Genomic DNA, 27,918 nt, shown 5'->3' on the forward strand with positions numbered 1-27,918 from the left:
AATACTGTCCCTGCTATTTACACTTTACAAGCTACTGTAAATAGGCATCACAAATATAAAAGGTTTACATTTATATACATTATTTATATAAAGCCAAGTGTTATTCACCAAAATTCGTATACCTTTTTTATATAGTCGTGTCGTTTCCATAGATTATGTCTTGAACATCAGCTATAATAAAATATTATAGACTTGTTTAGGTACATGAAAAATGCATATTTGATATACTGTGTCTGGTATTAAAACTGTGATACCTGTTTAAAAGTTAAAGGCATTTCAAAGCAGTAGGTAGTCAGTTGTTATTTTGGCATGATCTCCTTAAAGTGAAGTAAAACTCTGTTCACTAAACATGACCAAACTAAACCTTCATTAACACCACAACCACCACTGCAAATACACGTGGAAAAAGCAAGGGACGGAGGTTGATACGTGCATAAGTATTTCCTCTGCTGTTCAATCAAAATGGCTAAACAAATCATTTGTCATTAATATATAAATAAAATGAAAGAAGTGATTATTTAACTAGGACTATTCTGAAGCCTGAGATATGTGATACAATAAAACACCATCTTTGGGTAATATTCTTACCTTTCTGGCATTTTTACACTTTTCTTTTGTAATCTTAAAATGCTCCATAACAAGTGTATGACACACTAAAATCTACCAGGTGTTAAAACTCAAAAATATTTAATTCTCATATATTTTTGATAAAAGTCTGACCAATCATTTTATTCAGTCCAAATAAAATTATTTACCTAGCTTCCTGCCTGTCCTCCGTTGCTCCGTTTCATTTGCGCTGCTCACTGGTTCCAGTGCCATGGAAAGTCTGAAGTTTTGGACCTCCAACTAGGCAAAGTGCACTGGAATGCCTGTCAAAGTGAACCTCCCACTGGTGAATTCAGGGTAGGTCGATCTCCCTAAAAGTTAATAGAAGGAGGTTCGGCTTTCACAGGCATTCCAGTGTACTTTGCCTAGTTGGAGGTCTGAAACTTCAGAGTGCCCATGGCACTAGAATGCAGCATTTATCTCTCACCGCACGTGTCAGGGAGAAGGGGAGCATCAGAGGTCAGGCAGGAGGAAGAGGATGGGACTTTGGAGGGAGGCGCTGTGAGGCATTAAAGAAAGGTAAGAATTGCTTTAATGAGATGCTCCTGTAATCTATAAAAAAGTGGATATATATGCAGGTAGTACCGTGTGAATTGAGAATTACTGCAAGTCTAGATCCACATCACTAAATCAAACTTCAAATGAATGTGTCATCACTGACGGAATATCATAATTATGATGACATATCAGTGATGTTTGATTCATTATTTCATGTAGCATCTTTTAAGAAGGGCTTCACAATGGTAACATAACATTATAATATCTATAACACAGAATGGTACTTCAATACACTTCACTGTAAGATGCCAAATAGTACAATAACATCTATGTTTGTGTCAGAAGCAAAATCTCTGTGTTCACTACACCAACTACAGGACAGACTGGAAATAATGACATGCAAAACATTAAGTTTGAGTCTAAATAGTCAACAAGGGTGAAAGCAGATCAAAATACTACAAACCAGTAGAGCAAAAAACATTACGACAGAATCACAAAAGCATAATACATCTTCAAATTAATACAATTAACTTGTTAAACTCTGCCAGACCCACCAGCGGGTTCATCTTTATAAATTCATGTATTTTGGCATTGTTCAAACCAATGTAGCATGGGTGGGTTCACCCAAATTATAAAAACAAATGGACTGTTTATAGCTGACCCTTGGTAGTGTCTAGTCAAGATAGTTTTTTTGGTTTTCTTTGCATTGATTTTGCGGTTTCCTCTTACTTTTGTATCTAACCTGGACAAGTACAACCAAAACTATCTGCATTGCTGGTTACCATAAATTGAAGTTTAGTGAGTTTTAGAGGTCGTGATAGCCTTTAAACTATGGAAAGAGCGAGGCTAGCTGTTTCCCCCTATCTTCCAGTCTCTAGACTAAGCTTTGCTGCAGTTGTGTATTGCACACATAGATGTGAGAGTGCTATCAATCTTCTCATCTACTCCATCACTCTGTCTCTGCAAAACAGTGAATAAGGGTATTTCCCCAAACTATACCTTTCATTTAAGTTGCCAGAGCAGCCATAATATGAAACATGCAGATACAGAAAACACATCCTTGTACCTAAAGGACAGAGTAGATCGATTGCCAATAACAACCACATGGTGGCACTTTTCATGATCACATGACTGTGACATGTGACCGTTCTATTTAAGGTGATGCCAAATCAAGCCCCCATCCCAGCGATTTCCTGGTTGATCCAATACAGAAGTGCCCAATATTGCAGTTCACCGAGTGGCCACTATGGGCAGGTTTCGTAATACATCAATGTCTCATTGACCTCCATGTTAAACAGGCCGTCTTCACATCGTAATAAAACCTGTTTAAGACCTGGAACAAAAAAGCATTTTAGTCTGTATGTTTAGGTCATATCTCCATGACAACACTGAGGGGGTTGAATCTTTTTTGTACCAGGCTAGTTGTTATTATTTATATATTTATTTATTTATTTATTGAGAAATCTAAGAAATGAATGGGCTAGACTCAAAGGTGAACAGGGATAAAACTTTAACTGGCTTAAAGTCAAGGTCAGATTTTGGCATGTGTTCTACAAAGGAAGGTATGAAATCCTACGATCAAGTTCTTTGTATTTTATCAAACATTTAACATATCTAACAGTTGTAACTCTTTCCATTATTTATAAAGTGTAAGCTAAAACAAACAAAAAAACTAATATCATACATGATATATTTGGATCATCAACTTAATCATATACAGTAGTTAGATATAGACCATTTGAAATTAAAAACACAGATATAGTAGCTAAATAAATATAAACTCCTGTTTTTTCTGTGTGTTTGTGTGCTTTTTAATGCTAAAAGGCCCCAGGGTTTCTGAAGGGTTAGGTGATCTGGAACAAAAGCATTGTATGATACATGACATAACAACTCAAAATGTTACCTGCTCCTTAAAGCCCTTTCTTTTGTTTTATAGAACAGTTCAGAGTGCAGCTGGTTCAGGATGAGATCATCTGACTGTCCTCTTTTGTGCGTTATTGAGTTATTTCTCATATATCTTGATGCCTTCATATTCTCAGACAATCGTGTCTTCTTTCTCCGTACAGTACCAGCTGCAGTTGTTTGTGTGTAAATAAAGAGGAAGCAACAGGTAAGGACCAATTCACCATCATGAATGGACTTAGTCGCACTAACAGATGGTGATAAATAAAGACGCTGTTTGATTATTATGATTATTCAGATAAAAATCCATAACCATTGCATGTTAAATTTAATTCTAGAACTTCGTCATACAAGGATTTTGTTCACATAAGTGTTAAGTTACCTTCAAAAAGTTAATTTAACTCAAACGATAAAAGTGTGATTCCAACCAATGTGCTGTATGTTTTGTTACTAAGCCCAGGCTTAGGGCAGCCTGTAGTGTGTTTCCATTGAGGTGAAAGTGCTCCCTTTACATTGACCAGTGCTTTCCCCCCCTTTCCAGGGCTCACACACACACCAAAGCAGCATCTAGTGGCCTCCTGCAGCATGGCCGCCCCCTGTTGTCCAGTCGATGATTATGAAGCTCAGACTCATTACCATGAAAGAGACGCCCAAAGCAGCAAAACAGATAGCCTTAGAATGAGGGAAAAGAGCACATCAGTGGCACAGACGCTTGGCAGAAGCCTGTATAACACAGGACAATCACCAAATCAGTGTCACAAATGACTGAAAGGAGAAAGATTTCAAGGCCTCACCATAATCTTAGGAGTCGAGTTCAGGGGTTCATCATCTTTGGGAATGATGCGGATGTAAAAGACAGCGGGGAAGATGAAAATGAGGCAGGGAGCCGACGTGGCACCTGTAAAGAGAAAGAGAAAGTGCTAGTTAAAGGCAAAAAAAAGCTATTAGATAGATATTGATCTTTAGGATGATGATGTCTTAGCTGCGATAGTTATAATCTGATTATAAAGGACATCAGTGTGGTGAGTATCAAAATCAGGTAGCTAAAGCTAAAATGAATCCAAGCACTGTTGATAGATGACTCGACAAAAGTTAAATATGCACTTAATGGATCATTTCTATGAATGTTTATTTATCAACTTACCATTTTCTTTTTTTTATTGTACTGTATTTGTCTTTTACTGTGCAACAAATGTTACCATCCATCTTCTTAATCTACTTACATCTTTGTTTTATGTATTACTATGTGTAACTACCTAAAATATGGTTTGAAGAGGACACTGTTAAATAATGTTTACAGATAGATATAGCGGTACAGGTGATGCATACAAACACATAGCTGCCTAATCCATTCCCCTGTCAGTAAAAACAAAAAAAGGATCCAGAAGCCCAGACTTTCACCTTTTTTTGTTTTGTTTTTTTAAAGATAATATTTTTGGCAGTTTTTCAAGCCATTTTATTATATAGGACAGACAGGAAATGGGGTGAGAGACACATTAGTGATTTCTTCATTTCCATCACATTGTTATCACAAGGGAATTTAATACTGTCCTATCTGAGGGGCAGTTTCCCTGTCACATATTTTCACTTTTATTTTTTTTCAATTTCTTTCCTTTATACCTTCCTTAAATGAGCTTCCACTGCAGCTTTTCTCTAATTCTCACCCCAGACAGACGATAATAACAGTGCTTCACAGACATGACTCACTTCTCATTACAGAGAGGAGGTCTCAGGGTGAGACTGGCAATGCAGAGATGACAACTTCACAACTACCCACAAACTGAAAGAATATACTTATGTACTGTTAGTCATGTCGCGGCTGAATACCACCAGTCCTCAATAAATGCATGTATATTTACGTGCCAAGGAAACTGGGAAACAGTGATCGATATTTTCCCCCATTTTCTTTTTTAAGATTATTTTTTTGTCCGTTTTCAAGCCTTTTATTAGATAGGACAGACAGGAAATGGGGTGGGAGAGAGAAAGGGAGACATGCAGCAAAGGGCTGCAGGTCAGAGTCAAACCTGCTGCCGTTGCCTCGAGGACCTTCTTTACATGGGGCGACTGCTCTAACCACTGAGCCACTGGCTGCCCCCAGAGTTCACCTGTTTTTTTTAACTCAAAATGGCCACTAATGAGCCCTACCAATATACAAAGGTTTTTGCAATTTGTGAAAGCAGAATCTGTAGCTTTGAAGATGCCCTTGATTTTAAGGTTTTCAACTTTGATCTATAACCTGTAAATCACGAGGACAGAGGGTGACAATAATATTGACTCGGGTCATTGGTTTGTCCGTGCACAAACATGCTGGTCACGTTTTTTTTAGTTTTGCTTTTAATGTTTTTGAAAGCTTGAAACACAGAAAGCACTGCCATGTCAAACAAAAGGGTTCAGTCTATAAACAGACAGAACATGTAACCCATAACCACATCAAATACCATCTATAATTAAATAAATCCAGAAAAGAGGATAAATAAGACCTGTGGGAAACAATAAATGCTGGTTTTCTGGTTTCTTGGAGAGTCCTCCTTAAACGTATTAGTCAAAAACAGGAGGATCTGATAAGTCTTTAGAAGTAACTTGCCTTTTTAGATTCACTGATAACTGACTAGAACATCACTATGATACTTCTGATAGAATTTCAGCTCCATGTTCAATGCTGTACTAACCAATGATGCCGAAGATGCCCAGAATATTGGGGGCAAATATCACCAGCATGTTGATGATGGTGAGCAGAATCATAGCAATGGCGATGTGACGCAACCAGTTGAAAGCTTTCGTGGGGAATAACATGTGCTGGATGGCTCTACGTACCTGTAGACAGATACAGACAGAGAATTCAATGAGGAAATAACCGCAATATATTATTCATTGAGCATCACAGGGAACAATTCAACAACAAACCTACAGGGAACAACACAATAGGGACGGTCAGCGTCACGGCCGTGAGGACAGCCACTCGCACACACAGGATCAAAGTGTCGTAAGGATCAATCCGGCTGTAAGTGTGCAGCAGTTCAGGCTCCACTTTGTCTATAGAAAATAATAGGAAAAGAAGATATATAGATCCATATAAAGACATACAAAGACAAGAAAATTCCCATATGAACGTCACTCAGTGATAATGCCTTCAAGCACTGGGTAGCACATTGTCACCACAAGAGGGAGCTTGGGCTTTATGTTTTGGAAGATAACCGTACAAGGCTCTGATTTTCTTCAATACCGAAAAATATAACCATCAATACTGTAAATCAATACATATCACCAAATAACATACAGTGAAATCAACCATAGATTAGACCATTTAAAAAAAGGTGACTTTCTGCTTTGAAAATGTATAATGAATAAATGTTTTATCTATTTATTGACACTGTATTTTGCCACAAAACATATCGGACTATTTTTAAAAACTGCAGTAGGGCAAGTTTTTCTGTTTTTTTTAAATGTATTTCAGTAGAAAACAACATCCCTTCATCACAATATCAGACCGTTGATTCTGACTAAATCATCATCTTTCAATACGGTCACCAGTGAGAAATCGCCGCTGGGTGAAGAAAGTAAACAATGTGTGTCAGTAAAATATTATTTTCATTTTGAGGAAGCACACCAGCAATATAAACCTGGATGTGGTATTTTATTTATATTTATTATATATTTTTTGATCATATTCACTCAAACCGACACTATGCTCCGATATCTCATCTCATCTCATCTTCAACCGCTTATCCAGGGTCTGGTCGAGGGAGTAGCAGCTCTAGCAGGGGACCCCAAACTTCCCTTTCCCGGGCCACATTAACCAGCTCTAACTGGGGGATCCCGAGGCATTCTCAGGCCAGTGTGGAGATATAATCTCTCTACCTAGTCCGGGGTCTACCCCGAGGCCTCCTCCCAGCTGGACTTGCCTGGAACACCTCCCTAGGGAGGCGCCCAGGGGGCATCCTTACCAGATGCCCGAACCACCTCAACTGGCTCCTTTTAAACGCAAAGGAGCAGCGGCTCTAATCCGAGTTCCTCACGGATGGCTGAACTTCTCACCCTATGCTTTCGATAGAACAAATTAAAATCATCCAGTTTTAAAAAAAATGCGCCTCTACGTGCACCTAGAGCTTGTTGTTTGTTTTGCAAAAATTAACCGTCTCCGTATCATCCTGTCCAGTCAGCGCAGGGCTGTGTCAGAGCTGACTGTCAGGCACAGTTTGTGCACACACCACATATCCCCCCCACACCCACCCACCCCCTTGTGCTTGTTACAATGTCATATGCACAAGCTTCAAGTTAGGCATACGCTGAATGATGTTAGAAGTTGCTATCTATTAGTGACCTAGCCAGCCTACCTCCGTGTAGTATGTACTCCATGCAATTTATCAATAAGAGAACGGACAGGTGCGTTCACAGGAATCTGGTGCACACGCACTGACGAGCACTCTATGGGAGGGATCTGAGGAGTTCGTTGGTAGTAGAGGTAGGAGGGAGAGTTGTAAACATTTGAAAATTGACTGAGTCAACTCGATCTGCCAGACTTGCCGACTGCAGCTTTAACTTTGTAAGATCAAGACGGCAGCAAAGTCAGTCACCTTGACCCATTCTTCTTTTGTTTGTTTTACAAAAAAGCATCTCTTAGCTGCCTTTAAACTAAAGCAGCACTCTTTTAGTTGTGGGACAACTGTTCTTACCATAAAAGGTCAGGTACCCAAAGAGAGCTGCCAGAAAGTACATGCTATACATGACAAAGATAGAGATGTTGGACACTTTCTGCATCTTCTTCTGCGTTGGACTGAAATCAGAGAGTTGAAAGATATGTGAATGCCACATACTTGACGTTGTAAAAATATGTGCAGGTTTCAGAGGTGGGACTCACTTGCGGAGCTCGGTGTAGATGGGGAGGACCTCAGGGTGGCAAACAAAGGCGAAAGCCAAGATGGGAATGGTGTATGCTGTCTGTGAAGAACACATAAACAAGTGACTTTCAATGATTAGCAGCGCAACAGAGCCTTCCAAAAAAGAGGAATGGGAACTCAACATTTGGGGCCTTAATGTTCAAAAACAACCCAGATAAGCAGTCTGTGTCTTCTCATGGGCTGCCTACCTGTGAGTTGATGGTGATCAAGCGTGGGTAGCAGTGGGAGTCATTATCCTCATGGACCAGACCATTGTTGTACTCATGGCCATGGCTTGAAATATTGAGGCTATGGTGGGCAGCAGTACTGTTGGCTGAGAACTCTTCGAATGGGCAGGGAATCTGAAACTTCTTATAGATAACCTGCAGAAAGATGCAAAAGAATGAAAAAACAGATATAATCAAAGAAAAGACTCAAGCATACATGGATGCATCAGATTCAGTAAACAACCACCACTGCCAAGCTAAAAAAAAGAAACATTTCACATCAGATTAGTGCGACTCAACCTCTAAGTACTTAGGTTTTTCTCTCAACCTTTGATGTGTATTAAGCGGCGCTTATATTCGCCTTATCAAGCGTAGCCACATACCACTGAAAAAAGCGACATGGGTGGGAAAAAGACAAGGTTGGGAAAGTGAGAAACATGTGTGCCAAGATGACATGCCAGAACAAATGAGCCTCTTTGTGAAGAGTCACTGTGATTGTGTGCCACTGTGTGAACTAGACCAACTTACTGCTGAGAGAAAAAACACCATACAGCTCAGAGAAAATCCACTGGTATAGCCGAGGTAACCTGAAAATAAAGAAAAAAAGACAATTAATGTTAAAGCTTGTGATCCATTTGGCCTTGCTGTGTTGTTTGGGACTACTATAAGCTGGCTTCCTAATGTTCTATAAATGAGGCTTCTGCAAATAAAACGACCACATCACAATGACTTCACAGCGCAAAGAGGGCAAAAATAACACGTTTATTTTGTGTATTAATGAATAGCTCAGACTGGAATACTGTAGAGGGAGAGTGTGGGATTAACATCAGAGAAAATTTTGTCTAATTGGGCGCCTGCTGTTTTTGCTGCAAGTGGTGGAATAAAGACACACTAATTGCTTGACTTAAAGGTTAGTGCTCCATCAAAATGTCATCTAACTTGGCTCAAAATCAGAAGAAAACCCAATATTAATTAATAAGTGCTACAGACAGAAAATGTCTTGTAATAATAAGTTGTCAAATGTATAAAACATGTTGAGTAAGAATATTCAAGTTAAATGTTAAATGCTCTGAAGAACTACTTTAAATGAATTAACTAAACCTTAAGGATTTAAACATTGGTTACAAGATCCACAACAAAACTTGAGTAAAAACAGACAGAGAGGCGAGAAGAGCATCATTTACTTATTATACGTTAACATTAGGAGGCAGGAACTACGCCCAGGAACAACAATGATGGAAACCCAATTCTCCCACAAAAAGAAACAACATACAAAAAGTTATGTGTGATGAAAATAAAAACACTCATAGGGTTGTAATGGTTCTAAAACTAAGACTGAAATCCGCAACACAAACCCCCACGGTCTCATGTTGTGTTTTCTGTGACCCAGTCTCGTGAATGCGATGTTATGTGCTTCACTGAGACACAGACTTATTCTGGATGGAAACCATCGCTGGTTTTCAGATGGTACAGGCGGACAGAGAACTCGGGATGAGCGGTAAAGAAGAGAGGAAGGGGGGCTGCGGTGTAACTGATGTTACTGTTAATGAAAAAATCTGTACCCCAGACGTCAAACTGTAAGCTTTCTATCTTTGCCCATATTATCTGAAGAGGACGTTTACATGTGCTATCTTCGTTATTGTTTATATCCGACCATCAGTTGCCGCTGCCTAAGAACTGGAGACTCTACACCGAAATGCATTTGAGTTAAATTTCTGTCTGTAAATGTAAGTGTCCGCAATGTCTTGATTTAGTTAATTCATGTAAAGTTAATTTGTATACTTTTTAATATATATAGATACTCTACTTCAGTGTTCTTTAAGTGTTCATGTAGTTGACCTAATAAAACCCAGAACCTCCAAACCCCTTCCTTTGTATCTCATAATTCTGATTTTCTATTTTTTTTTCATGGCAGAAATTGTCTTCCATAGAAACTAGGCCCCAGCAGTCGACATGCAGGTGAGTTCCAGAAAACGTTCCTGTGGTGAAAAGAACCACAACTGTTCACCTGCTTGCAGCGTGAACAGATGACAACGGTCTAACAGGTCAGAAAGGAGTTCTTTGTGGTAGATAGAAATATCTCAGTTTATTTAGGACACAGACCAGGTCCAACTGTACAAGTTGTACTCACCGAGCTGCTTCATTAAAGCCAGGGGCAGGATGATACTGGCAGAGACCATGATGACCAGGTAGTTCCCGTTCAAGTACCACAGACTGTTTGGAGAAAAATATAGTTTACTTTGGTGAGCTCAATATTTCAAACATTGGCACAGAGATGCAGTGTACGTAGAGTCTGAGACAAAAATATGTGGAACACAAGTTAGATGGTAAGTGTTGGCACTACTTTCACATAGATTGAGAGCAATAGACAGTTGTTAAAAGTGTACTGGTCAAAATGCTTGATGTGCTGCATTTTGCCAGACCAACAGCAGCAACCTGCTGGGAACATCGTTGGCCTTGAGATTGTGGGAAAAAAACGTGTCTACTTAATGTTGCTCTGATTGGTGTAGAGTAGAATGTTACATAACTCTGATGATTTATGTGACTGTTCACTGTTTCAGGAAAGGAAGACATAATGGAGCCTAAACAACGCAGCACTGAAGATGTCAGTAAATATATAACCAATGTCCACTTAACTTGTTCCAGCACATAATTGCCATGGTTGTCCTTTTATTTGTGTCCTACCAACCCCCAGACCACACAGACACACAGACACACAGACACACAGACACACACACACACACAGACACACACACACACACACACACACACACACAGACACGTGTGTGCATGCGCATGCATGGGAGTCCCTTGAAAGCAGGAGAAGTGAATCATAGGTCATGTCCTCTTCGGACAATTGGCCAGTAGGTAATTTTAAACGATCAGCTTTCACATTGTGAGATGACATGTAGCTGCTGTATAGGCAATCCCTTTGTGTTATTTGATTATGCTAAAAAAAATAAGCAAATTGGTATTGGTAAAGTAAATGCTATCAATCATCTTAAGTCTGGACCTCTGCTGGGCCTCAAGTCCAAGTTGAGTCTCAAGTTCTCACTTTTGTGACATCAGTAAATTCCCGCTGCTTCCAAAGATCTGACCTTCTCCCTGTGTGTCCGGGCAAACCCCCCAGCCACACCACCCACTCCTCATTTCCCCCTGTTCACCTAACGCCATGGATCTGAACAGCAGGAGCCACTGAGTGGAACAGTGTGTGTCATGGTTGCCGAGAGCTGGCCCTAAGCTGACCTGTCCATATGCTCAACCTCGGTATTTGGCACCCATGTTACACCACCTGCTGCTGTCATTTGTGTGTGTGTGTGTGTGTGTGTGTGTCTCTCTCTCTCTCTCTCTCTCTCTCACACACACACACACACACACACACACACACACACACACACACACACACACACACACACACACACACACACACACACACACACACACACACACACACACACACACACACACACACACAAAAAGCAAGAGTCGTAATACTTCATACGTTTGTAGCTAAGCCTCTGACCCTGAAATGAATACACTGTAACAGTTTTAGTTTATTCCACTCCATTATTAATCAATGATAAAGGGTAATGAGCTGACATGCCCTTCAGGAGGCTTGGATGCAAGACTTGTCTAAAGGGCATGGCACACACTCAGCTCAACAACAGTTTGACAATAGACATACACGTCAGGCCAGATACATTGATGCATATAGTGAAGAGGTTATGCTGTGTAATTCATTGGGTGTATGGGTTTGACAGCTTTTTAAGCATTTCTTAAAGTCCTTATCATCATATCTGGGTATTTTTACATTTCAAATAATAATACATGTGTGATATTGTTGATGAAACACTAGATTTTTCAAGTATTCTTTTTTAAATTCAACTATATTCCTCAACTTGAAAACATAAAAGGTTCAAATTAAGCATTTTCCAAACTTTCTGAGCTTTGTACAAACCCTGGATGTAAGAGGATTGTCTGGATGTAGAGGGACTGCTGCAGTCGCTGCAATCCATTTTGAGCACAGGGTTTGTTTTTAGATATGAACAGGCAGCTGGAATCTACTTGAGTCCTCCATGACCTTATGCAGAGTGTCTGTATCTGTGGCAGGACTCTGTCTAATGTGAACACCACTTGCCTCCACAAGCTGACAGCACTGAGGGTTTGTGTTGTATGTAGACATAACTGATAGATAGAGCCCAACCAGCCTCCCCCGCCGCAGCTCAGCCAATTACTGACTGCCATTCTCATCACACCCCCCCACTGACTGAATCAATGAATGTTGCAAACTGAAATATTCGTCGCCCACATAGTCTGCCAGGCCCCTTGACCCTGCACACCTCGGACAGCAGACATGAGTCACATAATTTTCACTAGCAGAGATGTTGAAAGTACTTAAGTGATAATACTCACTTAGACTCGGGATCTGCCTTCAGGAAAGCTTGGATGACCAGTGGTAACTCAGATTTAACAATGTACAGGTAGCTGGACATAGCTGTGAAAGAGGAGACAGAGGACAGGTGAAAATGTGTGGCCAAGCATGCTCGTGTGCAAATACGCTGAATATAGAGCAAACAGACATTATCTAAGCCATGTCACATATTGTGTAAGTTACAGAGCAGTAGCTACTTCTGAGGACACAGAGGTCATGTACCTGTGTTTTAGCAACCTGGGGGAGGTTACTTTACAATTTAAAATAATTCTTTTACTGGCAGATTTGCGTATATTTAGATGGGTAAGGGTAAGAATTGTATTGCATAGGGGGGAAAAAACGTACTAGAGCTGTTTCAGATAATTTCAGTAATTTTTCAAGCAAAATTACCATTCATTCATTACCAGCTTTCTACATTGTGAGAAAGCTGTTTTTCTCTGTTTTGTTATGTGACAGCAAACTGACTGGACAGTTGGTCAGAACAAACTATTTAATTACACCCTCTTTGGCTTTGGCTTTTTATTATATTGTGACATGTTACAAACAACTGGTTGATTCATTGAGAAAATGAAACTTGGGGTAGGCAGTTTATTTTCGGCGTTGTTGGGCAAAAAAAAATCCATAATAATCTTTCATCATGTTGCAATTCATGTGTTCTGAGAGAAAACTAGACTTCTGCACCTCCTCTTGGCTCTGTTTTCAGGCTTCAGGAAACTTTGGCCAATCAAAGGTCATTTCAGACAGAGAGAGTATTCTTACTGACTAAGGTTGAACAGTTAGCTATATAAATATTACTATAATATACTGGGAAAAGAGTTATTGGCATCAGTGCGCCAATCATAACACCAGTCAGTGATAATCAATCTCAACCCATGTGTAGTTATTGGACCTATGAAAACCTTGCATTTAACATTTGAGCACAAATTTAACCAACTTAAATCATGGTGTTGAATAAATGACAGTCTAATGTGAATCCACAGAGCAGGAACAGCTAGCCTTATATGCTGTTCAGTGAGTGGTTGGAACCAGCAGCACCGGGAACGCAGCTGTTTACCAACAGGCCGGATCTTTCCTCATAATACATCCTCATATTCCAGCCAAGAACAAAAGCCAGAGTAATACTAGTGGTTTAAGTGAATTTAGTTGTGTGTATGGTTAGGTGAGGGGGATATAAATTAAGTATAATTCCTGTTTTCTGTTAGGAAGTTCACAGTTGACACATGAAATATTTAGTCACTTTGGCTCCTTACCTCCAATATTCTGCAGGGTGATTGCTATACCAGCAGCCATTTTTCCAGGAGTGCCAAAGGCCCTGAAGCCCAGCTGTTCATAAGCACGAATTCCTGAAAACAGATTACGAACAACAATAGTCACTCAGTTATGTTTTCTGAGATGTCTCAGAGCAACACAATAAAATATGTCTAAAAAAATAACAATAAAAAGGTTATCTGTGATGGGCGGGTGAAGACCATTTATCATATGGTCATGAAATAAACTCATTCATTAATTTTCCTCTTCATAATCAGTCTAAATCATTAGAAAAGTTAACCAGACTAGAAACCAAATAATTCAAATATCAATCATTATTACATGTAAACGACAATTTAACTGTTACTTGAAAATTTACTGCTCAGCTATATTGCTATATTGAATGTTTAAAACAGTCAGGCTAAATTAACCTTTTAACTTCTAATCTGTTCCCATTTCTACATTAATTTCAAGTCACAGCTTCTACTTTTGGAAAACAATTGGTCCTTTAAACAGTTTAACTGTATCAGATGTATATTAGAAATTGTTGGCTTTTCAAGTCTACATATAATAAACAAAACTGTACACTGTAATATACAGCTGCACTATTTCTTCCCAAAAGGCTTAGACATGAACAGGGCTTACCCACAATACCAGACAATTTGAGCAGCAGATGAATGGAGTAAGATGACAAAGCTGCTACTGCAGTCAGAAGAAACCTGTGACACAATTATATTATAATATATTATATGATATTATATTATGCCTTATTATTATACCTCTATATATGTCATCTTTATAATATCACACAAAATTTGCATTCGCTCAAAGATTATAATCCTGGTATTCATCTTCCATCTATTTCCGCATGCATTACAATCAACCATTTGCAATACTGTCATTATGTATTGTGCATGTTCTCAGATGCCAATGTGACTTAACGTATGCACACAATGTATTGCTTCATCTGACATTATGTATTAATGAGGGGGAACAAAGTTGGACTGCAGAGGTAGCTGATTTTCCACTATATGTCCCTGCCCTGCCAACGCATGATGCTGCCTATTGCTTCAAAATGCTAATTGTGTGGATAATTGTTTCACACTACCAACAGCTGAAGCAGATATTCAGTCTTTTTATAATAGAATATAAATGTTCTCCATTGATAGAAATCCACAGTCCTACAAATGGAAACAATATTTCCCACAGCCCTTTTGCAGTGGTCCTCCTACAGAGTCATGTCAGCACAGGGTTCTCAGATCAGCATTCCAGATGGGTCAGAGGTTGATCCCAAATCCATCATCTTTCTCAGACTTTTTCCCGGCATTTTCGCCCACTCTGTACCCTGTGGTGAGAATCTACCACCGGTCTGTAGGCAGAGGGATGAAGGACGAACTCTGAGATTCATTATCAGCACTAAAGAGGGTTACTGTCAGTAAACACCTCGATTCACTGTTTTCAGAAACTAAAGACCAAGTCCAAAACCTTGGCATGCTGATAGACTCAGACCTGACCTTCAACAGCCATATCAAATCAGTCAACTTAAGAACATATCCAGAATTAAGGGTTTTATGTCCCAAACTGATCAGGAGAAGCTGATTCATGCTTTCCTCTCCAGTAAACTCGACTACTGTAACAGTCTTCTGACAGGACTCCCCCAAAAAGTATCAAACAGCTGCAGCTCAAGTTTTAACCAGAACGGAGAGATCAGATCACATCAGCCCAGTTCTTAAGACCGTACATTGGTTCCCAGTCAGCTACAGAACAGATTTAAAGTTCTGCTACTGGTTTACAAATCTCTGAATGGATTCGGTCCAGAATACATGAATGACATGTTAGTAGAGTATAAACCCAGTAGAGCTGAGATCTACAGACTCAGGTCAGATGGTGGAGCACAGAGTTCAGACTATGGTGAAGCAGCATTGAGCTGTGATGCTGCACACAACTGGAACAAACTACCAGCAGATCTGAAATCAGCCCCAACTGTGAGCACTTTTAAATCCAGGTTAAAAACATGTCTCTTTTCATGTACTTATAGCTGAGCTCTTTTTGATAACTTCAAACTTTATCTATTTTCTTTTCTTTTACTTGTTTTCATTCTTCTTTACTCCTGCTTTTAACTTTGTTTTTTTGTGTTTATGCTGTTTTAAAAATATGTTTTGTCTTTATGTAAAGCACATTGAGTTGCCTTGGTATGAAATGCGCTATATAAAATAAAGATGCCTTGCCTTGGAGCTGCCGTGCAAAGTGCCCAACCTCCCTCAGCTCACAAACAAACAAGTGGAAATATCATATATTTCATCACAGTGTGATGCTTTGTGGAAATTATGAAATATCCTCCTCTGGATCCTGACGCCTTCATGACTGCTCTATTTCTGTGTCTCACTGTAAATAAGCTGACGAGGAAGAAGAATGTCTATTTGTAACTCTGCTGGTGGATCAAGGGTTCTCTTGACACTACAGGCTATAATCTCCACAACAGCCACAATGAGGGAGAAAAAGAAAGTTGGTGGTCCAAAGAGGTGCCACTGAGGCAACAAGGACCAAACATCTAGTACATCCATATGTCTGAACTAAGACATATGCACATGTTGTAATAAAAAAAGTAGCTATAGGGTAAAATATTATAATATTTATAATATTATACAGATATTCTTAATATATCTTGTTGTTATATGTTCTTAAAATATCAATGCACTATAAGCTTATATTAATGCTTGATTTAATAATGCTTGATTTTATAAACTCAGGTGACAACGCAACAGAAAATAAGAAATATGAAGAACTCATGTTGTCTATCTCAATAATAATCAATAACAATAACGAACTACATCCGGATGTCCTGTTGTTTATCATACTGGATAAGCATGTCCTTTTTTACCTACACCTGATGACTCATTCACACCTACAGCTTTTCTATCACTAGCATATATCTATGTTTTTCTGCATCTTATAGCAGGTATAAAATATCCACTGTGTTGACCTTAGATACAAGCAGTTTACCAATTACTTTTTGTTTAACTCAAAAATGCAAGTGCTGTTTATTGTATGTTGTGTTTGACACAAGTTGTCATTAAATGACAGACTGTTAACCTTCAGGTTGGTTGTCTTGGGTGTCTTTGCAAACTCATGTAATTGTAACGTAAATGTGTGTTGCACAGGCCTCTCTCTATTCCAGTCCTGCTACTTGGTCTCCGCAGCTACACAAACACAGACCACATGGTAAAGGTAACCAGGGTCACAGTCTGGGAGCAGCATTCTGCAAGGGGCAGAATGAGATAAAAGAGGAATACAGATGTCTGGTTTGGTTATTTTGGGTTGTGGCCTTTCTGGGGTCTGTATGGCAACCAGCGTGGGGAAAGGAGCTTGACAAAATTGGTATAAGGGCATCATGGCACATGATATGTTACAGGATGTTACTCCTGTAAGTAACCAGCATCAGCATGGCCTTTAATTACACCACCACTCCTCCACTGTAATCCCTCAGGAAGAGTATCCAGACTCGATAGTGCTTTTGGAAAAAAGTTTGATTTATTATTTTGTCACATTTTCATGTGCTTTAAACCTTTCAACAGACTCCAACCTTCAGTGGAGTAGTAAAGCTATAGGTACAGGTCTACAAACACATACTGATGTGTTAAGAAACAATTCAGCACTGCAACCATTAACGTCAGTGACCCTGTCTGTGTTTGAGAAGTGGGTAGATTATAGCTCATATTTTGTCACAAATTTATTAAAAAAAACAACATTTATCTACTCACAAGAAAAGGAGTATGCCAGTGTTGGCCATAGCGTAGGCCAATCCCAGGATTCCACTGCCCATAATAGCATTACCCAGGTTGAAGACAGACATGCCAAAAGAGGTCTTTCCTTCAAACTGGAGGGGGGGGGCACAAGAGCATACAATGAACGTCAATAAAAAAAAAAGTGTTATTATTACTATGTTGTTTCATGGAATTTTACACTTACATCTGTGAAGCGTAAAGGCTTCTTTCCATCTGCACTGGGTAAAAATTCCTCATTCTCATGTCCTCCATCAGGATCATCGAATCTAGGGAGCAAATTGATGACCATTAACTGACGGTTTTCTCTATCTGCCTCCAAAAAATGTGCACATATCTGCTGCAAACATGTAACATTATACAAATACAGACATACCTGACTGTTTGAGTGCCATTTCTGTATAAGGATCCACCCGATGGGGCAAGCAAAAAACAAGTTGAACATGCATTTAAAAGAAGGGTAGATTACGCAGGAAGCAAGTCATACTGCATGTCGCACCACATCCATTATCACACGGATGAAGGTATGCACGTAAATCAAACAGTCCAAAAGTCTCTTTTTTTACTTAACTTAAAAGACAGTTGTTTCAATAAATAATCCAGGATGTTGTTTTCACATAACTAATATAGAAAGGTAAAAGGTATAAAAAGTGCTTCATGCATGCTGTGTTAAAATGCCATTAACAGTGACAAAGGGCAAAGCAACCATTCATTTATTTAAAATAAAGGGAGAATACTCACTGATCCTCTTCTGGCAACGTCTTTATCGGCACACCCACATCAACTCCAAGGTCGTGACTTTTCCCGTTGGATAAGATGTTCATCTCTGACTGAGAAGGTTCCATCATTCACGTCGTAACAGGGTTATTTTTTTGCTTGTATGTGTTTGATGAAGATGATCCTTTATAGTCGCTTGATATCTTGAATATCTAGGGCAAAGGGAAGTTATGAAGCACATAAGGTACAGGTGAGTGGGTTTGTTTGTGCCGTGAACTAACCGCACACACCAGTGAAAATATACAGCACACATTCAATGTTTAAAGGACGTTTTCTCTGTAAGCTTCTTGCCATGGTCCACGGAGTCCTATGTAAACACAAAATGTTCTGGTAAAGCTCAAACAGAGATTTTTTTTGTATATTTTTGTTCCATCTCAATGGTATGTTCACACCAATACGTGACGCAAACCTTTCAGGCAATGCAAATACACAAAATACGCTGTGTATCTGTCGAAAACCTTGACATTTCCTGCATAGCATGGTCCTGATCGATACAAACTCCTTTCAGAGTACAAGCATTCTAAAAGTTGTTTGCTCACCATCTTGCAGACAGACAGACCTGACAAAACATGAATTTAATGAATACAGTTTTTGATCCAAAACTGCCTTTTCACATTGGTGTGGTGAGGATAAAATACCCTATAAAATATTATATTTTTGCTCAATTTTAATGATTTACGATACATTTTCAATTACAAAGAGTAGTGTTATCTTCGTATAGCTCAAGCAACAGCTCTTGTGTAAATGTACTGACATTTCTGTAAGTTCTATGATCAATGATGAGAGTCATGATGTCCTTTATATATTCAATATTTGTCCGTACAACATCTGACTCAGTTCTACTATTGACACAGTGACTTCCAACACTCGAGATCTGACCTCATTCGCTCACTCATTCGATTCATCCACCGAAACCTTTGCAATACATACACCAGCATGAATAGTACAAAGCTGTAAATGATCACAGGCTGAGATAAAGTGCTGCAAAAGTATGGGAATTTTTTGTGCTTTTCCGAACCTCAGTATTAAGCTAGGCAAACAAGTCCAGACCACATGGTCAAAGGTCAGAGTTTTTTGCACTTTTGTTTGCTCTTGTCCTTTGCGTAGTTAATGTCAGAAGCCTGCGGATTCTCTGCACTACTGTTGAGATCCCACAAAATGACATGATGGTCTTTATGACGATTTTAAGCAGTGTGATCAAACAAAAAGCTAAATCACTCACAACAAGAGGCCTCAGATTACTGAGAAAACAGTTTGCAAAACAGTTATTACTGTAGTGATATAATCATACATTTCAACAGTATCTTTTCTTAATGAGTGTGGAGTTTTCTGGTGGTGTGAGGAGAAAGGAGGTTAATTTGTCAAACGATTTATCCCTGGCAAACAGTAATGATTCCTGTGGGAACATTCACATCACTCACATACAATTATATTATTATTGATAAAGAACCATTCATCACTTGCCTCCAATGACCCGCTATGAATCCTCTTCACCACTTCACAGGGTGAACTCAGAGAGACAATAGTTTCTTGTTATCTGCTTCCTCTGTGACAAAGGTACAGCAGCTCAATTGTGTTCACAGTGTCCTCTCAGCCAGAAGATCACCATTACTGCCATTCACACTGTACAGTTAAAGAGGGGCATTGATACCATGCCACTGCAGCTACAAAAAGATCATTTTAAAAAGTCACGCTGAACAACACTAAACACAACAGTCAGGTACAGAAGCCTATCAATGACTGAATATAAAAAAACGTAATCTGGATAAAAATTTAATTTAAAGGTCTCATATTGTAAGATTTGTGAGATTGCCATGTCTTTGTTTTATTATAAAGCAGGTTGAGGTGCTCACAGCCCGTATTCAGAAATTGGGCCTTTAAACAAGCCGCCAGGACAATTGTGATTTCACAACTATACTATAAGAAATGACGCTGCAGTGCCATTACAGTCATTCCCCAGCTGCAACGTAGGATGCAGAGATCCAAAAAGTGAAGATGTAAAAGGTTAGAAATGCGGAACCATAAGAGCAGACTGGGCTTTTTCAGGAGGGGGTCTTAAAGAGACAGCCGCTAAAGCAAAGCGAGGGTGAATACAGGTATATTCAGACAGACAGTATGAGAAAAATAATGTGTTTCTTTTTTAACATTAAAGCATGTAAACATGTTTAGTAGAAACCCAAAATAGAAGCATAGATCTAAAAATGAGCACATAATATGGGCTCTTTAAACATTAAAAAAACAAATATCTAACCTCAGGGAGAACTTCCATTGGCTTGTCTAGTGGGTCATTTTATTTGCCCAAAGTTAACATGTCCCGTAATGTAGCCACAAAAGTAACAGCCCTTGATGCCAATACTTTCTGTTGCAATACCAGACTTTGCTATTTCCAGAGAATCTGAGGGAAAAAAAGACGTGTATGTCATTTTGAAATAAAGCTCATTACACTCTTTTGTGTCTTGCATCATCAACGATAAACCAGCTGATTTTAGCATCACATCAAGAAATTGTTCTACTCTTACCCCTGTAAATGACAAAATAATGTACTTGCTGCAGCCCCCAGGAGAATCCAATCATTGTTCTTATGTGTGAAGAACCAGAAAACAGCAGATGAGCCTGCAGTCATTTACAGTAAATAAAGCGGGATGCTCATTATGGACTCTCATGCTGTTGCTGTTTTTCATTCCTGTATGATCACACAAACACAATTCTAAAAGCATTATTTTAAAATGCTTCCTGTAAATATATATATATTTTTTTTTTTTTTTTTTTTGCTCATTACATGTAAAATAGAGCGAATGCTCTGTTCAATTATTTGTTAGCATAAGCTAGAGAGTATTTTCCATTGGAGGCTGTTGGGGAAAATCATACAGCCATAAAATAAAATAAAGCACTAGCAGGTGTTGTTTTGGATTTTAAGAAGTGTGATGAAGACCTGCAAGGCCACATCAATGTTTTGCATTTCTCAGTAAAATTTGAGATGCGAGAACCAACAAGGTAAACTGAGACCGACTACCATGTCATTTTAAGTAAAATCAGAGTAAAAAAACAGCATTAAAAGCTCTAACACAACTGAAAAAACGGGAACTCTGTATGTACAGTAAACAGACGCATCGCTGGTTCTATTTCTGCTGGGTAATTTTATCTAAGGCAGGCAGGACCGTTTAGCCATATGTGTGCTATTAACCGTGTCACCCAAGACGATCCAAGATAGAGACTCGACAGATGTGATGTATTAAGGGACTGTTGCGGTGCTAGGTACAGAAACAAGATGACTACTTTGCAGATCTTCAAAGCTGTCATCTTTAGGATATCTTATTTGTTTATATGAACTATGGACACATCAAAAAGAAAACAAAAGATGAGCTTGATCCAATAGTATAAATATTTATATTTCAGATGAAGACTGGGAGTTGGAATGATGCTCAATGTCTGAATAAATTGATTATGCACATAAGCATGACTGTTTTTCACCAGTAGAACAATAATGACTGGTACTGTGCGGGGGGGGGGGGGGGGGGGGGGGGGGGGCAGAGCTGCAAAATGTTATGGATAAAAAATAACCCTTGATACTGCCTCTTCTGATCGACCTCCATGTCTTGTTTCCTCCTGCTGGAGTTCACATGTTCTATTCAATAACATCTGCATCAGCTTCTTGATAATTATTTTTCGGTGAGTAACATGCTGTTTCTATATGAATAACACAGCCTCTTATTTGGCGATACTGATCCTTGTCCATATAAGAAACTGCAGAGAGCATGTCCTCTTACTGAGCACCAGGAGGGTCACGTTACACTCTTACACTCTTCTGCGGCCCAAAGTGAGTTGTGTTATGTAACAAATCAGACCTGAAGAGCATGAGAGCGACATTTCTGAGTTACTGAAATTAGGTGACATTTGAAATGTTAGAACAGTCGGGAGGGTGAATAATTACTAGCTGTCAGTTGTTGTTTTTTCCATTTCGTTCAATGTTAATGTGAAATAATGGCTAATTATGAAACATTATACACTTTAAAATCCACAGTTATTTCCTAATTCTTCTCAGATCAGTTGGACATAAAACAGGGTGGACAAGTGGGGGGCAGTGGGCAAGCACATGTAGATGAGGAGATGCCCATGTGGTGGTGTATCAACAGGCACGAGGTTCAGCCAACAGCGCCTGGCAGCACCACTCATCTCAGCCACGTGCCTGCTGGGGACAGAGGAACACATGCTCATGTCCTGCGATATCAGCCAGCACCTGATCACATATTCTAACTGTGCCAAAGCGGGTTACGGGGATTGTTTTTATTATTATTTCTCAAGGAATACAAACCCTTTCAGTTCTGGGGAACTGATTTGTTTTCTGCTGCTAGTAGATTTCATTTAATTTATTTTTCTTTATATGTCCTCTTTCTTATTATATGTATTCAAACAAACATCAGTAACGTAGTACTTGTCATACAATTATCCTTATTCAAAATAAAATTCAAAATAATTCTGACAGGAAGATAGACATACAAATTCACAAAATAACACCTAAACTCGCATTTCAATACATAGACTATACCTTAGAAAATAAACTGCAAAAGCATTGATACTATCTCAAAAAGTAGTCAGTTAGTTAGTTTCAGTCTTTCTGACTAGCAATCAGCAATCACCAAAAATTCAAACAATGCAAAAACTTAATAGGGGGCCCTTCACACTCCATGGTTAACAAAGCACAACTTCAAAAACACTTAAATTGAACTGACTAAGCCTTAAAATTAATGAATTTCTTTTTTTTTTAAATAACGAGCATGATTAAAGTATATTAAATACAATTTTTCAAATAATATACACAACAATTGATATTCGCACTAACAAAGACAGCCTTCTGCGTCACTGCCTATGCTTGGATATTAAAGCAGAATCAACGCATGACAGAACACAAGCATTTATCAAAAACCAATGTATCCATCATATTTTACAGGAATCTTTAAAGGGATCATAAAGGAAGCAGCACTACCAGAGTGTAAACGGGGCGGTAAGACATTATCTAATACTCTGTTTTTACAAGCGGCCAACACAAGCTATGTTGAAAAGTTTAGCTGAGAATATCAAGCTCTGTCATTTATACGATTACTTGCAGAGCGACATCAAACAGACCTGACAATCCTCCTGTGCTATGTTAATCCAGGTAACATGCATCCTTCTTATATTCTTTTATTTAAGGAGTGACTAATGTGTAAAAACGCATTTTAGAAAGTCATGACTCAGAATCTAAATTAGCCTGTGGAGAGCTGAGATGCAGAGGTGGCTTCAGCCGTGGGAGGTCCAGATTTGTGTGATTTCATCAAGTTAGACATTGGTGCAGATCCTTTGGGGCTATTAGTTTAAGATCAGGAAACCATGAGTGCTACAGATACAAATAATGAGGGTGATGGTGACGATACATCATGGTTGTAATACAGGGGGGTAGCCACAAGCACAGGGACACCTGTAAAATGTAGTGCAATCTTATTCAGTGATCCCACAATAAATCCTGCCTTTGCAAACCTTGTGATGTTAATTTTTTTGACACTGAACTGCAAAGGTGTTCTAGGTATTTTGTCCAACCTCTGAACATAAAAATAAAGAAGAAAGGAAGTAGGCCTGCTATGCAATGGGAAATTACTCAGGTTGCTTTGAGCCATACCTGCCATTACACGTTGGTGTCTGCAGTTTATACAATGTGGATGACAGATGAAATGTTATGATTGACGGAAACAATGGCCATAAATAAGAATGTAATGTAAAAAACAATAACAACAACATTTTTCTTTACTACCAAACAGCATGCATAAAAGTAACCAAAAGTAAGAAGCATCTAAGGAGCAGCTGAGATCAAATGTTTCAGTGAAACAACTATTCAAATAGTTTGGTCTTTTCATTCAACAGTAAACTGAGTGTAATGGTAAACTTGAGTATGAAAAAGAAGCTTCATTTGAATCAGTATTTGTTTACTAAAATATGCCGCTGGTCAGTTACATAATAATGAGTACATGTTGACAAACTGCATGGCACTTTTTCCTAGAAATAGCTTGGTAACCAACAGATCAGCAGGAGGTTCAGGGTAATTATACTCCAGGTAGGCATTTCAGGCTGCTCTTACACTTGAGCGTAGGTCCGTCTTAATGTGTCAACACAATCATAAATGCCTTATATATATGTTTTAATAATGCTATGTTACTATTGCTAATAATTGCACAACAACATACTGTATATTGTAAAATAAATCCAAAACATCTTCAAGACTGACATGTTTTTGTCAGCATATGTATTTCTATTTGTTGTAAGTGAGCCTCTGTAGCATACAACACATGACAGAAGAAACACATCACATGAGATGTTGATGGTGGTCAAGTGTGAACCAGTTTGCTTCTACTGTAAAGCCAGCCTTGTAGACCAGACTATTAATTTATACTGTATACCCTAATTTCTGCAGTGTTCAGATAATGATATGGAAAATAATCTCATTTGATATGTTGCTTTGTCTTTCAGCTGCAGCAAGCAGTTGTTTTCAGAGAATAAGCTCTGTTAAACATATGCTATCTGCTCAGGAGACAAAGTTAGCAACTAACTAGTGAACATATAGAGCATTTAGCAGATAAAGAGCCAGATATTTCCTTCAGCAGTAGGTGTAGACCAAAACCAAGCTACAAGGAGAGTATATATTGGATACTGGACATGTACGTGAGGTGGACACCAAAAAAACAACAACAGTTATTTCTGGTTTAAATATTTAAGGTGAGTAACAATATGGTTGTGGATGTCTTATATATGTTGTATTGTTGTATAGCTGTGTAGTTTGTACTTTCTTGTTGAAGAACAAAACGTAAGCTGTTGGGAACTGTGGACTGTACCCTTGTTTGGACAATTGCCATAAAAAACAGCTTTAAGATTAAAGGGCATTTAATTCATTAAATAAATAAATGCATTTTATCCATTTGAATACACAACATCAATAAAGGACTTTCCAATGACTTAAATATAAATAGACAACAGCACATGGTATGGTCAAGTTCAGCCCCACAGCTTATGAGCTCCATGATTTGCCATGGGTCACGAATAATAATAACCTCTGGTGTGTCTGGCACTTAACACTTGGGCCTGTCAAATGCAGATATACTCAGGTCTCTGTCGTGTGACAGAGGAGCATAGCTAGCTGCTTCCAACATGGATAACACATCGTGCCTCCACACGCCGCACACCTGTCCAGCTCCTCCTCAAACTCTCCACCGCTTTGATCACTGCACATGCTTGGGTCACTGACCGCAGGCAGGCTTATCTGCTCATTCTCCACTGTGATGAACCCAGCATGAAAACCCATATAGGGTGTTGCTGTTTAGATAGGGGGCCAAAGTCAAAAACATACCCTCTCACCACCTTGAATACACAGACAGAAGTTCTCTGGACAGTCTGTCACAGAATCTGTTAATACGGTTGGTATTTAAAAATCTTTTTCTACTCTAAGTTCCTCACACTTGGGAATTTTTCAACATGCACTACTTGTACAGTTTTTTTTTTAATGATGACCACTCAACATCTGCATTCAAGCAACTGGCAACTAGCAACTACATCTGTACACTTTTCCAACCTTCAGACACACGATGCTGGGCCCAAAAGATACGGAGGCCTCTTCCTCCTCAAAAGTCTGAGAGTTAGACAACATTATAAATATCTAAACTTTAAGTATTATTATAATATTATATTACTATATATTATTATCATTATTCTAATTATCATACTTGAACTGGAGTAAAAGTTAAATATTTAGCAGTGGAGCAATAGCACAGACTTTAAAGGGCAAGTTCACTGTAAATGCTTCATTAACGATGGAGCTGGGTCGAAAGATATAAACTGTACTAATAAATAAAATAAAAATATATTTGCAATAGTCATTTTAATTATCTATAGATTGATGGATACCCATGAAAAAAATGTAGAATGGAAACCTAAACATGGCTTCTTGTGTTACATGTTCAAAATGAAGATTTGAAAGAAAGAAAGACTAATGTTTCTGTTGATAAAATCTCTATAATATTAATATTTTGTCTGAACCAAGAGTCCAAAACCCAAATATTTACAGTTTAACATCACACACAAAAAAAACCCTTACCGTTGAACAGTTGGCTCTATGTTTGTCATTTTTGCTTGAAAAATGACTCTTGTGCTGAACATGAGAATAAGAAACGGCATTACTGCACAATTTCATTATATGAACACAGTTCCAAAGACGTGTCTCTCAAGAAGTCTGTGGAAGGTAATCATACATTTCTTCTCTGGCACCATTGCCAGGGGCATAATTATTATAACACGATATCGCATTTGATTGGCTCGGCCAGGAAATAGTGATAATGAGAAGCATTACCTTCCCACACAGGGCGCTCTTCCTCCACATGGGTATATTTAGGCTGCAATAACAAAGGCGAAGTGCTTTAAAGGGCTGTTAACGTTACATGTTGTTAAAGCTGTGTATACTTGTGCTTTGACGCAGACTGTGAGCTACAAGAACAAACTGGTCAATTTCTTTGGGTCGGATGTGGTTTTGGTGGTAGGAGGAGAAAAGGATTTTCTTTGAGTTTACTCGATGCCATGTGGCTTGTGACACCACACACACAAGTTCTAGGCTGAGGAAACCACAGGATATTGATTTTTATTTTATCTTTTAAAATGACACGAGGACAAGGTAGGCTACCAAGCTGACACATCAATAGGTTTGATTCAGCTGCTTGTTAAAAAAAAATGCACATTTCAACAGACACTATCAACATTTTTACGCAATACTTTGACCAAACAAAAAGTATTTTCTGCTCATGCATTGGTCACGTAGGCTGTGCCATCAATCCAGCTATTGTTTTACCTGTTGCAAAGCGACCTTAACGCCAGGCTGATCCAGCATGTATTAGGAGAATGATTCAAAATACAACACAGACAATAGACGGACAGTCTGTCACTGACTCCTTGAGGCACATGGTCCTGACATCTGGACTGGGCGCTCATCGCAGGAGGACCAATACTATTATTTCTTTATTGATCACCCTCCGATAGGAAGCAAAGCCATATGTCCCACGAAACTACTGTGTGCCATGGGATCACATACTGTATAGGGAATATTCACAATAGGCTATGTGTTTTAATTCCCCCAATCCCTACCACGTCCCTGTGCAATTTGGAAAAATTACATCCGAGTTTTTCAAATACTATTGCCTACTTCCCGCGCCGCAACCTTTCAATGAAATCGCTTAAATGCAAACATGTCAAACACAGCGGCATCATCTCTGTTTAAAGAAGCTGATGTGTTCAGTCTTACCAAAGGTTTTTTCTTACCACGAAGCCTCCAAATTAGTTCCTTCGGTGTGTGGGAATGAATGTGATGCTCAGAATCTCTTTCTCCTTTGCTTGTTTTTTTTTTCTTTCGTTTTCTCAGTGAAGGTGCACGTATTTATTTTCTCGCGTATTTACGCACATTTGGACCGTCGCTCTTTAAGTCAGCAGCCACAAGCACAAATCGCGCTCTGAGAAATGGTCGGCATTGTGAAACCCCTCTGAAGCTCAACTGTGGGGGTCGC

The 27,918-nt window shown here is 38.9% G+C and overlaps 1 protein-coding gene across 3 annotated transcripts; it reads right to left on the reverse strand.

Moving 5' to 3' along the window:
• Positions 1-27,833, reverse strand: LOC310966135 (sodium-coupled neutral amino acid transporter 3-like). 3 transcript variants are annotated; one of them, XM_083939958.1, is made up of 17 exons: positions 27,677-27,833; positions 18,314-18,501; positions 17,949-17,969; positions 17,760-17,841; positions 17,552-17,667; positions 14,436-14,509; positions 13,793-13,885; positions 12,524-12,605; positions 10,242-10,324; positions 8,639-8,697; positions 8,093-8,266; positions 7,865-7,944; positions 7,680-7,780; positions 5,915-6,039; positions 5,676-5,820; positions 3,801-3,904; positions 1-3,678 (listed from the first exon to the last, which is right to left on the reverse strand). In XM_083939958.1, the coding sequence occupies exons 2-17, from the start codon at positions 18,418-18,420 to the stop codon at positions 3,574-3,576; spliced, it is 1,551 nt and encodes a 516-aa protein (XP_083796084.1). In that variant the 5' UTR covers positions 18,421-18,501; positions 27,677-27,833; the 3' UTR covers positions 1-3,573. The 3 variants fall into 3 exon arrangements, with proteins under 3 accessions (XP_083796084.1, XP_083796083.1, XP_083796085.1); XM_083939957.1 differs by having other exon boundaries at positions 27,660-27,833; XM_083939959.1 differs by lacking the exon at positions 17,949-17,969 and having other exon boundaries at positions 27,660-27,833.
• Positions 27,834-27,918: the final 85 nt, after the last annotated feature.

The sequence above is a fragment of the Echiichthys vipera genome (assembly GCF_963691815.1).
Source record: "Echiichthys vipera genome assembly, chromosome: X".
Classification (NCBI taxonomy): Eukaryota; Metazoa; Chordata; class Actinopteri; order Perciformes; family Trachinidae; genus Echiichthys; species Echiichthys vipera.

Coding starts and splice junctions, on each gene's coding strand:
- LOC310966135 (XM_083939958.1), bottom strand. CDS start 18,420: ATGATGGAACCTTCTCAGTCAGAGATGAACATCTTATCCAACGGGAAA. Junction 3,905..5,675: donor GGGCATCTTCGGCATCATTG/GTTAGTACAGCA, acceptor TTCTCTTTACAG/GTGCCACGTCGGCTCCCTGC. Junction 3,679..3,800: donor ACTCGACTCCTAAGATTATG/GTGAGGCCTTGA, acceptor CCTCATTCTAAG/GCTATCTGTTTTGCTGCTTT.